This window comes from Rhinolophus sinicus, linkage group LG14 (assembly GCF_036562045.2).
Source record: "Rhinolophus sinicus isolate RSC01 linkage group LG14, ASM3656204v1, whole genome shotgun sequence".
Taxonomy (NCBI): Eukaryota; Metazoa; Chordata; class Mammalia; order Chiroptera; family Rhinolophidae; genus Rhinolophus; species Rhinolophus sinicus.
The window spans coordinates 4,828,228-4,842,056 of NC_133763.1; the positions used below are offsets into that span (position 1 = coordinate 4,828,228).

The 13,829-nt window shown below is 39.2% G+C and overlaps 1 protein-coding gene across 2 annotated transcripts in view; it reads left to right on the forward strand.

The window, feature by feature from the left end:
• TPD52 (tumor protein D52) overlaps nt 1–13,829 on the forward strand; it is a 186,332-nt gene that overhangs the window by 153,057 nt on the left and 19,446 nt on the right. The window contains exon 3 of one of the 2 annotated variants that reach the window (XM_019725571.2): nt 11,684–12,099. The exons of the other annotated variant lie outside the window; for it this stretch is intronic. Within the exon in view, the coding sequence (XP_019581130.2) occupies nt 11,684–11,852 (169 nt within the window). The 3' untranslated portion in view covers nt 11,853–12,099. Of the gene's footprint in view, nt 1–11,683; nt 12,100–13,829 lie in introns of those variants that run through there. 2 annotated transcript variants of the gene reach the window in all.

The following is a 13,829-nucleotide window of genomic DNA, read 5'->3' on the forward strand; positions in this document are numbered from 1 at the left end:
ATTTCCTTACCAAGCAATCGCCCAGTTTATTGTCTAGGAAATAAAGAAGAAAGCAGAAAGGGAAGGAAAGAAAGGGCGAAGGAGAGAGCCAGTGCTGTGTGCTGTCGAGGACACAGATGTCCCTCTTGGCTGCCTTACAGGCTCAGGCAGGACTGGGGCTTCTGCAGACGGAGAATGTGAGGCTTCTTTGTTGGGGACAAAGTGCTGCCTGTGGTGGGAATTGCTGCAGTGATGGGAAAGGATCGTCATGTATTGTTGGATTACTGTGATTTTCAATAGAGACAGTACATTAAAGTAGCTTTGTGGGCAGTGGATTGTTTCAGCCAAGCCTGGCTAATAACACACTCATCTTGGCAAACTCTATTTAAAAGGTAGAGCTGGCAGCGTTTTGTGGCCGCGGAGCCTGTCCCATCCTCGGGCATCAGAATGACTTTGCAAGGACTAGTTTTTATTCAATGTCATCCAACAAGAGTGTCCGTGGCTGTAAAGTTAGAACTGTAACCACTTTTCAGATAGAACTCTTTCCCCCCCTCATAATTACTAGTCTGTTTCAGAATTGTTGTTAAAGAAAATATTTTTTTAATTGGGTTGTTTCTTCTTAACCCACTTCTTCTTTTAGGGTGAGGTGTTCTTACCGAACAGAAGGTGCAGGATACACGTTTTACATTTTAGCAATCTCTGTGTGTACCTGGAATGCTTCTATCTGCCCGAACTATTCTTTGTTAAATCAGGGCCTGTCCTGGTAGACTTTTCTGTGTACATTCTCGTACAGTCTTCTAGCAATCCTAGCAGGTCGGTACTACGGGGATTCCATTTCCCAATAAAGATAACCTTGCCCAAGGTGACGTAACTGATCACAGAGCTGTTCACATAGCAGGAGTGGATCAGGAAACAGCATTGTTCTCATACTCTGTCAGCTGGTTTGTCATCCAAGGTTTTAGTTCTCTCGACCCAGTAAACCAATAGACTATGGCGGGCTCTCTTTAGCTATTATAACGTGATATATGCTCTCTGAACAGAAGTCTCTTCATTCACCTTTTCTTGGGGTGTTAAAAAGCTCCTAGATCTTGAGGTTTCCCTCCATTTTGCAGGCACTGATTCCGAAAGTCCATTTGCATGAGCAAAGAAGGCTGGTTACAGGTAACCTGTAAAGAGTGGAATTTGCGAGGGGAATGGATGCTCCTCAAAGCAAAGACTTTCTTACCAGGGGCTGCTCACCCCCTCTGAGTAGGGAAGACAAGAATTACATCACTGTCCTACCCTGTATTGTTTCACTTTAAAAGCATAAGAATTTATTCAGAGACACTTACATTAGCCAAAATGCTAACCTAACACAGTTCTTTTGGAATTTTAGTATTTTTTGAACATTGTTTTCTGGGTAGTGAAAGCTTTAAAATAATTTCATTACCTAATCCCAAGGAAGTAGGCACAACCTCCTACTAAATAAAACCAAAAGCAAACAAAAAATGCTTTTATATACATTTTTACATCATAAATAGATGCTTTGATTTTGATTCAGAGACTTTGGAGTGTGTCATATTTCTTTTTTTGCAGAATTTTATTCCAAAGATATTTGACTCTTGCCAGTGTTTTACTCTGTTAGCATTTAAGACAAAGTCCCCCTAGAGATGCCAGTCTGCTCAGAAACCTTTTCTTTCCTCAGATACGAAGCACAAGCCATCAAGCTGCTGCGTATAAGCCCCTGGTCACTGTGTGGTCACACTCCTGTTTTGATAGGAATGACCCAGAGAGCAGGGAGTCCTTGAGGCATCTGAGTGACACATTGTCAGCACCTAAGCTGCCACTCAGGGTTTAAGATAATTAAGTGTGGCTTTGAGACGGGAAGCTGGGGGAAGGAGCACGTATGACCGACCGACCGCTGGTGCAAGGGCAAGTTGTCCCGGGCAGACCACAGCGTACAGAACCAGCTGTACAAGTTTTGGTAGCATCTGAGAATATGGATTTATTAATACTATCATTTTCTCCAACAATCTGTCAAATGCCAAAGTAGAAGGGCGTAAATCCACATTCACACAGGTTTATTACGGAGAGTAGTACAGGTCATAGAAAAAGATGGCGGTATTTGACCTTTTTAAGTCTCTTCTCATTTGTACTAGAAGGTGATGTAGAAATCGCCTCCCTACAGAGGTGATTCATAGGAGGGGTAAAATAACTTTTTTTCCTGGTCAAGTTAAGTGTGCATTTGTTTAGCTGGCCATCTCGCCAGCAGTCATGTCACAAATCATCTTTAGCTTCAGATTGGAGCCAGGTGAATCAGCGGGTCGTGCGTAACAGATAGTGCTGTCTGGAAACAAAGCAGGGCGCCTGTGGGGTGGGAGGTCATTAATGAGAGTGCCGTGCCTCCTGGTCTGGAAGAGTTATTAAGTGGAGAAAGTGACCTGATTCTACATTTTTCACCGCATATCTGACCTACCTTCTGACTAATTTGGCTGCTTTTAACTTGCTTTCTAGCTTTTGTGCTTCCTGGTGCTGGAGGACGTAATTGGCATTCTGAGTCAAACAGTCGTAGAATTTCAGAAATGGAAGGAGTCTTGGAGGTCATCTAATTCAGCCCTTACTAAATTGAAACTCCATCATTGCCACAGTGACCTCCATCTTGAAAATTCCCTGTGATTTCCTCCATTAATACACAAAATAATCGATTCCCTTTCTCGCCAGCCTTGTTAGAAGTTCTTCCCTGTGTGAAACTGAAATCTGCTCCATCTGCCATCCTCTACCTTCTACCATTTTTCTTATTTTTGCTTTTTGTAGGCGTATGAACTAGACATACACAGTAAATATTGCGACCTCTTTCATATGAAAGCCTTTCAAATTCTTCAGACAGTTATAAGGTCCTCTTTGTACTTCTTTTTCAATCTGCTAAGTATCCTCCTTTCCTTAAGGTCTTCATTCAACATGATATAAGATTCTGTCACCGTGTCCTTTTGGGTGGAGCCCAGTGATCAACGACCCTGCAATTGTGTTGCCAGAAGGGATCACGGTGCTCGGCATGTGGTCGGAGAAGTGAAGGGAGAGTGACAGTATTACGTGGAATATGTACTTACACTAAGTCAGCCTAAAAGTGAATTAAGTTTTGGGGAGCAAAACCACACTTTGACTGTTACTATCTTGCAATTATTTAAAACCATGTGATATTACATTAAGCGCCTTTAAACTACTCACTTTCTGTACTTGTGTAGTTGGTTGTCTTCTTTTTAATAAAGAGCATGAACTGGAATGTTTAATAAACATGCCCAGATTTAGGCAGATTTAGGAGGACAAAGGGCAAATATCAACCAGGGCCTGTAAGTGTCAAGTCCCAAGATCTATTCCAAGTCCAAGGGTCTTTCTAAAACCAACCCACCTTCAGCCTTGTGAGCATGCGAAGGCGTCTTTGCATTCTACCCCCACCTTCCCCTCCCCTCATCAACTCTGGGTCCTTCTTGTAGAGGAGGCTGTTCAGAGCTCGGGACGGCATGAAATCTGCAGCCTGAGTCTGATCCTTTTATGAAAGATTTCCCCCTTTGACCCTCGCCAGCCCACACAAGCTAGTGTGGTAACAGTCTCTTTAGTGTTTAGCTTTCTAAAAGGCATCTGAGAAAGTCTTGTCTCGTCTCGTGAGGAAAGGGCACAGAAATCAGGACCTACCTGCTAAAATAAAGTAGGAATTGGTGGAAGATGGCCTCTTGCTTCATCTTGTCTCTGTGGGCTGGGAAGGGATGAGGTAGTGTCTCTATTCCTTGTTGGTAAATCCCCACCCCTACAGATCTTAAGTAGGTATTTGTGGCAAATGTAACAATACTTACCGTGTTTCCCCAAAAATAAGACCACCATCTCTAATGCGTCTTTTGGAGCAAAAATTAATAGAAGACCCGACATTATATTATATTGTTATATTATATTATATTATATTATATTATATTATATTATATTATATTATATCATATCATATCATATCATATCATATCATATCATATCATTATATTATACCCGGTCTTATATTAAAATAAGACCGGGCGTTACATTATATTAAAATAAGACCGGGTTTTATATTAATTTTTGCTCCAAAAGATGCATTAAAGCTGATGGACTGGCTAGGTCTTATTTTCGGGGAAACACGGTATAACTAATTCAGAGATAGAAACCAGATTAAAAGAAAGAGAAAACTCAATCACAATCAAACCTAGATCTTTCTCTAATTCTTTAAAGCCCATACTCCTTCCTTTCTGCTTCACTGACAAAACTTGTCTCTGGCAATAAATGTATATTTTTTCTTCTCTCATAAAATAAAAATTATATGTCATAAAACATATGCCTTTTTGCTTAGATGCCATAATATTAGCTCCAACTGTGACCCCAATTTTAGTCATCAGTGTATCTCAGGTGCCTGAGAGTATTTACTCATTCTGTTTCCTTTGGACTTTTGGGGAGAGAGAGAGAGAGAGAGAGTGTGTGTGTGTGTGTGTGTGTGTGTGTGTGTGTGTGTGTGTGTCTTTGATTTCCTAACAATTGTAGGCAGTATAGACATTACGGACGTCAAAGTTAGAATTGCGTGTTTTAAACATCAAATATGAGACGAGCAAAGTTGTTTTCCAGTGTGTATATATATGTTCATATTCTGACCAGCAACAATTTTTTTTAATAAAAATAGACTTACTATGTTTGTTAGATGATAGGATTTTCCTTTCCCGGATTTCTTAACACATCTTATTTTGTAACTCGAAGATTATAACTGTCGTTATTGATGCCACATATAATATATTCTATGCATGTTCTACATTATTAAAAAGTGAAGTCATTTATTGGACATGTAAACATGTTTCATTTTTCACATTTCATAAAATAAATCGGTGTTTGACTAAGAGACAAAACTTTTGGTTATGGTGGCAAAAAATACTAATTAAGAGGACAAGGTTAAAAAGAACTTGGCTGGCTTAAAGGAAAAACAAAATCATATAAGTATTTATATTAGAATTGCAGAAAAAGATTAAAATCCTTATCCAGGATGATTGCAACTGAGGAAATGTAGTTTGGTGTTATGAGCAATCTCCTTTGCTTATAGCTAAGGGCATGCAGGTTTCCATTGCCAGTTGATATGCATTGTGTATTTTTGCCTAGTTGATAGTCACACCTTGTATAGTATTTTTTAAGGAGTAGTCATTCGTTTTTTGAAAGGGCTTTTGGTAATAATTCATGTAGCGGAAGTCATGATTATAATAATTTTTGTTTCCATATACGTCTTCTGATGATTGGGATAATAAATTAGGATGTAAGATGTGTGCTGTATTTTAAATTTTAATGAAGGGACATATTGGAGAGCTATGGAACTGATGCACACGCTCTCCCTTTATTTTGTTACCCGTGGCAGCTGTGCTTGGTAGACAGTGCAGAGCGTTTGGTGGTGAGAGGATGTCGATAGGCGTCTTACAGGCTGAACAGAAGGAAGCGACAGGCTGGGTGGGTCAAGGAGACATGGCGGATGGTACTTTGAAAAAGTGAGACAAATCTAAAATATATCAAGTAGTTTGCATATAAAGGCTCACTTGTTAATTGAATTTTAAGGCTATAAAATGTTTTATATAGCTAATAAAAAATCTTAAATTTTTGCGTTTTGTATATATATTTAATCAATTTTGCATTTAATATTACCCTACTCTATATTAGTTTTCAAACACTTAAAATTGTGTAAAAATAGAATAAAATGTAGAACTGGGAAAGACCTTAGATCTATTCTAGCACTGTGCCTTTTAATGATGAAGAATGCACACAGTTCATTTAAGGAACAAAGTACACACAAAACACACACATATTCTCTCTCTGTCTCTCTCTCACACACACACACACTTACATATAGGTCAACATTACTGTGAACACTCATACAAATTAGAAAAAATAGATTGGTGTTAATTAAACCATTAGAAATATTTTCATTCTTTCTCTTCAAAAAAGAAAAATTTACTTGTAAAGTCTTAAAGCTTTAAATAAGGAATTGTAAGAAAATCAGAAAAAGTTCTGAAGTGTTTTAACTGACTGGGATGAAAACATAGATGGTTAATGATTTCAAAAGAACTGTTTTTAAACCCTCGGAGAATTATGATCACAGCAGGACAGCTCCATTGACGAGCGAAGTCAAAATTCCTCACAGTATTGTTCTTTGGATACTGAGGTTCGATCCAAGCCTTGTAATTGTCAGCTTTGTATTATTCAATATATTTGTATCAAAGATCTAGTCTGAAAGTCTATTTTAAGTCTGAGAACCATCACAAGCATGCACTGACAGATGTTAAAGAATGTCTGGAAAGAATGTCAAAAACCTCTCCAAAGGAAAGCCTTTAAACTATGTCCTTAATACAGAAATGCAAAACCAGATTTAATTGCCCTTTTCCTAAACAGCTCCGATGTGCAGCTCATTTACTGCAGCATATGGTCTGAAAAGTGCACAGTGGAGGAGCGTGGTCATGGTGAAGGCCGGGATGGAAGCCGTGTGGGCTGGAGTTCAGACTTCAGTCCGCGGCACACACTTCCAGTTAAAAGAAACCCAGTTAAAAGAAACGCCGTGAGCAGGGAAAACTAGGCTGTCTTCATTTGAACCTGCTCATCAGATACGTCCTCGTTGCCCTTCAAAACTGCAGTATTTAGTGATTTTAATATGAAATAGATTTCTGAAAGATTAATATCTGGGTTTTCTCCTAATTAAGAGATGTAAAAAAAAAAAATAGACAACAGGGCATGAAGTCATGAAGATTTTTTTTTCTAATCATTTAATTCATTATTTGTTACCACCGAACAGTCATTTTTCTAGTGGGGAAAGATTAAAATAATGAGTTGGATGGCAGCAACATGGCTTACCTTTTATTTCAAAGGGAAGACATTATAAGACTGTATGAAGTGGTAAATTCTTACCTCCCCTAAAAGGATTAAGTTTACAGTTCTTGCAAGAAGTCACAGGTAATTGAGAACTTAAGAAAAGGAAGAGGAAAAAGAATGTGTGAATCCTCTTGTACCACTTTGTGGTATAGGCAAGTGACTTTACTTCCTGTATTTCAATGTTATGTCTATAACATGGGGGGCGGTCTTTATTGAGAATTTAATTTAACCTCTAAATTCCTAATAAGACAGTTCAGTTGCTGTGTGTCTAGTACAGTGTCACAGATTTGAGAAAGAATACAAAACGAGGAAAGAAATGTTTGCGGGGTTAGCAATGGCAAACGTGGGTCTGATTGTTTATTATTGCTGGTTCTAACTATTAATAGTGGTAATTATTTATTATAACAAATTATTTCAAAGTTCCATTTTTCCTATGAAGCTAGTCTTTCTGCAACAATGTGTATTAGTATATCGTGGGACAAGTATGCTTACTATTTTTATTGTCAATTTGAAATTGGAGATTTGCACTGTTAATTAAAATTAAACATAGTTTAAGAATTCAATTCAGTTACACTAGCCATATTTCAAAAGCTCAATAGCCACATTGTATCGAGTGTTTCCATTATCATAGAAAGTTGGATTGAACAGCAGAGTTTTGGTATCATTGACATTTTAATTAAGTTTCAATGCATTTCATTGAAAGGTAAGACCATCAGTCATGTATTTTTAGATGGCAGGTATAGAGGAGCCTGATCTACCAATGCAAAGATTTAGCTAAAGTTTAACCTGTAAAAAAGATACATTGAACATATATAGCAAAACACAAAAGTGAAATGGTGGTGTTGCTTGAGTAATGTGATTTTCTGAAATAGTGAACAACACTTACTAAGATTTTGAACAAAGTCAATCTTCTATCAATGTGCACAGTAATTGCATTCTTGGATATTTACTGTATACTTAAACTTTTATTAAAAAACAAATAACTTTGTTTTCCGTCTTTGGCAGGCATAGTTCCAGGCTTAGATAATCATAAGCAGGCCTTTCCCCCACATCCATGTCTAGTTCAGAAGCGGGACAGCTCTGTGGTACCAAAGAGTTCTGAGCTTTACAGAATGTCTACATCCCAGCCACCCTTTCTAAATGTCAAGCTGATATTGTGACAACCAAAAAGCACTTCTAAACATTTCCAACACACTATGGTGTAAATATTCAAGATGGTGGACCCATCTGGCTTCTTAAGATAATGATCGTAAGCCTATTCCTTTGTTGGGTATGTTTTCTTGATTTATCTTTCGTTCCATATTTTTAAGTTGAAAATGTAATGCTGCTGTGGGCCCAATTCTTTAACACCTGTCCTTATTCATTCCTACTAGGTTAGACTTAATTAAGTGACCAGGAATAATGAAAGGAAAATGTCTTCATACACACACACACACACACACACACACACACACACACACACACACACACAGCTTCTGTCTTACATCCATTAGAAAGTAAGGCTGTGGTTGGCTCTGCCACTTACTAGCTGTGTGGCTCTGAGCATTGGCCAAATGAGCTTGTTCAGTGAATTCCTGGGTTTTCCCACCTTAAGAAGCACATTGGGATTAAAGCAACAGTAGTAATTATTACAGTCCATGATATTGTGTAGGTGAAATCAGGACCGTTTTCTTTGACCTCAAGAAGATAAATAGACCAAAAACATAGAGGCGTTACTCTTAGTGGTCCATAGACGACCTGCAAGTAATCCTTTGAAATTGTAGCAAAATTATGTTCATAGGTATTTGTCTATTTTTTAGAAGAGTCCATTGATATTAATGGGATAAGAAAAACCAGTTAAATATAAGAATGATAAAACCCCATTATTGAAAGAAGATAATCGAGATAGATTCAGGTCTATCAAGTCAAGAAGGGGGGTGGTTGATTAGAAGTTTATTATTGAAATGGTAAATTTAAAAAGAAGCTAAAAATACGCTTCTTGGAAGAACAAATAATGAACCTAGAGAAATTAATGTTCCGCTTCCAAGAAATGGTATGTGCTGAAAATACAGTAGATTCATAGAAGGCTTAATTCTATTAAGAATTAAAGAAGCAAGTGACAGGAGACAGGTAAAGTTAGACAGCTCTACCTGCCCTGCAGTCTTCCTTGAGCCACTGTGGGAAAGAATAGTAGATGAGATAAATCACTGTGACCCTTCAGTGACTGACGGTTTATGCTGCTTTCTTGTTTCTAGTTGTGTTGTGATAAATGCTGAGAAATGCGACTGTTCAATATGGAGTTCTCTGAATTTTACTTGCTTCTGTTCAGTGCTATTTTGCCTCACACCCTCAAAGGAAATTCAACATTCTTTTGCAAAGAAACAGTTTTCGTTTTTGTAGAACATTTATGTTATATTTTAACAGAGGAACGCTTATGCCATTAAAATTAGTAGGATTTGAATCAAAGCAAATACTGGAAGAAAACCCACCTCCACGTTTCTCTTCTACTGAAATTCGTTACTGATTTAATTACAACTTGGAATGAGCTGGGAGTGCTCTCGTGTGCGCCACTAGAGTGCCAGGTGTCCCCGGGCTTGTTTTGATGGTGGTTGGGGGGGGGGGGGCAGTGATGGTGATGATGGTAGCTGACATTTCTGAGCATTTATAAGGGGTTGGCATGTGGTAACTCAGCTCGTGCTCACAGGAACCTGGGAGCTAGGCAGAATTATTGTCCTCATTTTACAGACGAGGACCCTGAAGCAGAGAGAAAGTAACGAGTTCAAAGTCGCGTGTTTTTAAGTGATCGAGCTGGGACACACCTGGCCGTCAGGCTCCAGAGCCCTCACCTGTCATCACTACGTTCCCTCTTGAGGCTTTTTATACCTGGGCCCAAATCTTTGAATAATGTGACCATTTGAAGGCTGCACAAACAATCCGGGGAAAGACTTGACTGGCGTATTCATTTTAAATCTCGTTATATGGAGCAGTGGAAACCCAAATGGGAAGGCTGATTAGTATAAGCCATTATCAGAGGCTACGATGCTGACGTTCACCTCAGATTACATTGGCAGAGATGGGGTTCTCAGAAATATATTCATTCTTTCCCTTTAATAAAGTGTTTCAAAGTTAAAGCGCAGATAACCTCCACATTAGTTGTATGGCTGTTCCTTTGAGGGAGAAATATGCTGACCTTTCCGTGTCCTGGATTTCCCAGAACGGACAGTCTGTACGGGAGAGTCAGCCCCCCTCCAGGCCGTCGGTGGCCTTTTTAAAGGCCTCTTCTTGGGTGCATTTCTCCATGTGTGTGGGCAGTGCATTTGATGCGTTCTACCTGGATACTGGGGCACTAACAGGATGTAGGTAGCAAGTTCAAGCAGTGCAGGCAGCGGAAGCCACGGGGCAGAGGAAGAGAAGTGTGAGGACATCCGGCCACTTCCACTGGAGCGCGCCACATGCGGAGCCCATCGTGAGAAGTGACTAGAAAGGTGCCCCCGGGAAGATGGAGTCGTACTTCAAGCTCTAACCAGGGATGAAAGACTTGAAGGGCTAAGTTCAAGAAGTACCGTGCCCAAAATGAACAAGGCGTGATAACTAACCTGACGGTGCAGGGGAGGAGGGAAGGAAGGGGCATCAGGCATCACTGTGGGTCATGCTCCGAAGACAGTGAAAGACTCCATTAGAACACAGGTAATGTGCAAAACAGTTCCGCTTTGCCCTGTCTGTGAACTAACCTTATTTTCCCAGTGGTTAATTCGTATGCAATATGTCCTATAATTGCTGTTTTCTAAGAACACAAAGCTATGCCTCAATAGTCTTGGATATCTGTTTCATTTCTTTAAACGAACAGAAAATATGATCTATGCTGTCAAGTACACACATATGTACATGTATGTAAATACACATAGGAAAGGACTAGAAAATGCAACTGACTTCATTATTTTCCAAATTTTACAAAAGGACATTTACTTCCAAGATCAGAAAGACAAATGACTTGTTAAAAAGCCAAATGGACCATTTATAAATTACTTCGGAATACCTAACCAGACATTGTATGCATACTGTTCATTATATGGAGTACAAAATCATTTTACAGTGACTTTTTGGGAAAGCATTGGTTTCTGCATTTCTTGCTTACATAGAATTATTTTAATTTTAAGATTAACTTAGAGTAATTTAAGTATATATTTTGATTTTTAATGATTTCTACTTTTCAATTGGTAGCAGTATTTTCACTCTCCTGTGCCTTTGTGTAATGTTCATGTTTAAACTCTTAAAATAGTTGATCAAGGGATAACGGTAAAGGAGTATGTTTTTGTTTGGTGCTATAAAATAACTTGAATATTTTATTGACCAGATTGAGCGATCCTGCCTGTTACGGCCAGCATTACTCTTGCGTTACAGTGCAATCAATCCCCACTAGGATGCACCTTGCACTTAGATTTTTTTTCCATTTTGCTTTTACAAAATTTCCTTTAAAAGAAGATTTTAATTTTAGAAGAAAAAAATGTGTCTGAGAACCTTTTTGTCCCCTTGATACTCTCTGACTTTAAAAATGAATGACATATTAAAATAAATGTCAGTTTCAGGAACCAACTGGTTTGAATTTCAGTTTGGAATACATTTTTATTTTAGTTATAAAAATCTTTAAAGGCAACTTTAAGATGAAATTTCTGATACAACTAAATTACTTGTCTGTCAAAAACAACTATTTCTCAGCTACTAGTATTAATCTCATGAACTTAAGCCCACACAAATTAAAATTAGAATTTGGATTTTACTTTAGTGGTTCATGTTTTGACATATGCAGCATTAATGAAATTCTGTTTTTCCTATTTAGGAAATACCTGGTAGGAACCAGAGTCCGGCTGCGGCTTTTAGATCTTGAACTTACATCTCGGTTCCTGGGAGCCACGACAGACACAACAATACTAGAGGCCGATGCCGTTCTCTTAGGGCTCCAGGACGGTAAAGACTCCAGATCCAGAGAGGACCCTCGTGAGAAATAAATGGACTTCGCTTAGTGCATCCACTCCTTTGCTGAACCCAGATACTCACCAAGAATGCAACTTGAAAATTGTGAATACATGATTGAAAGAAGACATAATAAATGAAGTCTGTAATTATAGCTCTTACTGTTAGAATTTCCTTTAGCTGTATCTTCCCTACGCGCTCTTATACGCATTTTTCCCTTTGATTGGAATGTGTAAACTGTACTGAGAAACGCTTGCATGCAATAAATATGTTTGGAGTGTCCTGTGTGCACAGCACTATTCTAAACGTGAAAGAAACAGCTCTAAACACATTAGACAAAATTGCTTGTGTCGTGGAGCTTACCTTCAACTGGGGGAAATAGTAAGTAAGTAAAATATATAGTATGTTATATCGTGATAGGTGCTGAGGACAAAAATGAAGCAGGGAGGGCAGACGATCTGAATAGACATTTCCCAAAGAGGACGTATAGATGGCCACAGGTTCATGGAAAGGTGCCCGCCATCAGGGAATGCAAATCAAACCACAGTGAGGTACCACCTCACACCTGTCAGCATGGCTGTTATCAAAGAGAGCTATGATATGATTCAGCAATTCTACTTACGGGTATTTATCCGAAGAAAAAGAAAACACTAATTTGAAAAGATATCTGCACCGTCGTGTTCGTTGCAGCAGCATTTATAATAGCCAAGACATGGAAACATCTAATTTGATGGAAGAATGGATAAAGAAGATGTGATCTGTGTGTGTGTTCTCTCTCTCTCTCTCACACATACACACACACACACAGGGATATTAGTCAGCCATGAAAAGGACAATCTTGCCATTTCTGACAAGGACGGACCTTATGCTAAGTGAAGTAAGTCAGAGAAACATATACCATATGATCTCACTTAAATGTGAAATCTAGCAAAAAGAAAAAAACGAGCTCATGGATACATATAACAGGTTGAGGGGAGGTAAGGAGGGCAAAAAGGGTGAAGAGGGTTAAAAAGTAAAAATTTCCGGCTTTAAAGTGAGTCCTGAGGAAGTCATGCACAGTAGGGCGACTATAGTTAATAACACTGTATTGCATATTTGCAAGTTGCTAAGAAAGTAGATCTTAAAAGTTCTCATTACAAGAAAACAATTTTTGTGACTCTGTGTGGTGATGGGTGTTAACTAGACCTAATGTGACCATTTCGCAATAGAGCAAATATCGAATCATTACGTCATATACCTGAAGCTAATGTGATGTTATATGTTAGCTAGATCTCAAAATAAAATAAGAGAAAGCAGAGAATGGGGTTATAAGGTTATCAGCGTGACAGATTGAAATTTAGGGGTGGTGTCAATGGGAGGCCTCACAGATGACTTCACTTTTTTATGTAAAAGATTTTGTTTATTTTTCCACTGATAGAGCCCTTCTAAGAACTTTCTTTTTATTATTATTGATGTACAATTGACATACCACATTATATTAGGTTCAGGTGTACACCATTCTGATTTGATATTTGTATGCGTTGTGAAGTGATCACAATAAACCTGGTTAGCATTCACCATACTCAGTTACCAGGAATTCATTTTTGAGTAATACCTGAAGGAAATGAGGGAGCCAGCCACGTGAGTCTCTGGGAACGAGGATTCGAACAGAGGGAACAGCTAGTGCAAAGGCCCTGAGGCAGGACTGGGCCTGTCCAGGGGAAGGAGGGAGGAAGCCGGTGCAGCCGAGCGTAAGGGGAGAGCACATGAACCTGAGCGTGGGGAGATCTCGGAGGTCCTGCTGTGGACTTGGCGTTCATTTGCTCTGGTTGGGATGGAGCATCATTGGAGGGTGTGAGCAGAGGCCGCGTGGAATCTGACTGACGTGTTAGGATCCCTGGAAGTACAGACTGAAGACGAACTCGGGCGGCAGCCACGGGCCCGGTAGGAGTAGGAGACGTGCAGTGATCCGTGCGACAGACGGCAGCTTGGCCCCGTGTGGTAGCAGTGGGGGAGGTGGGGCATGATGCTAC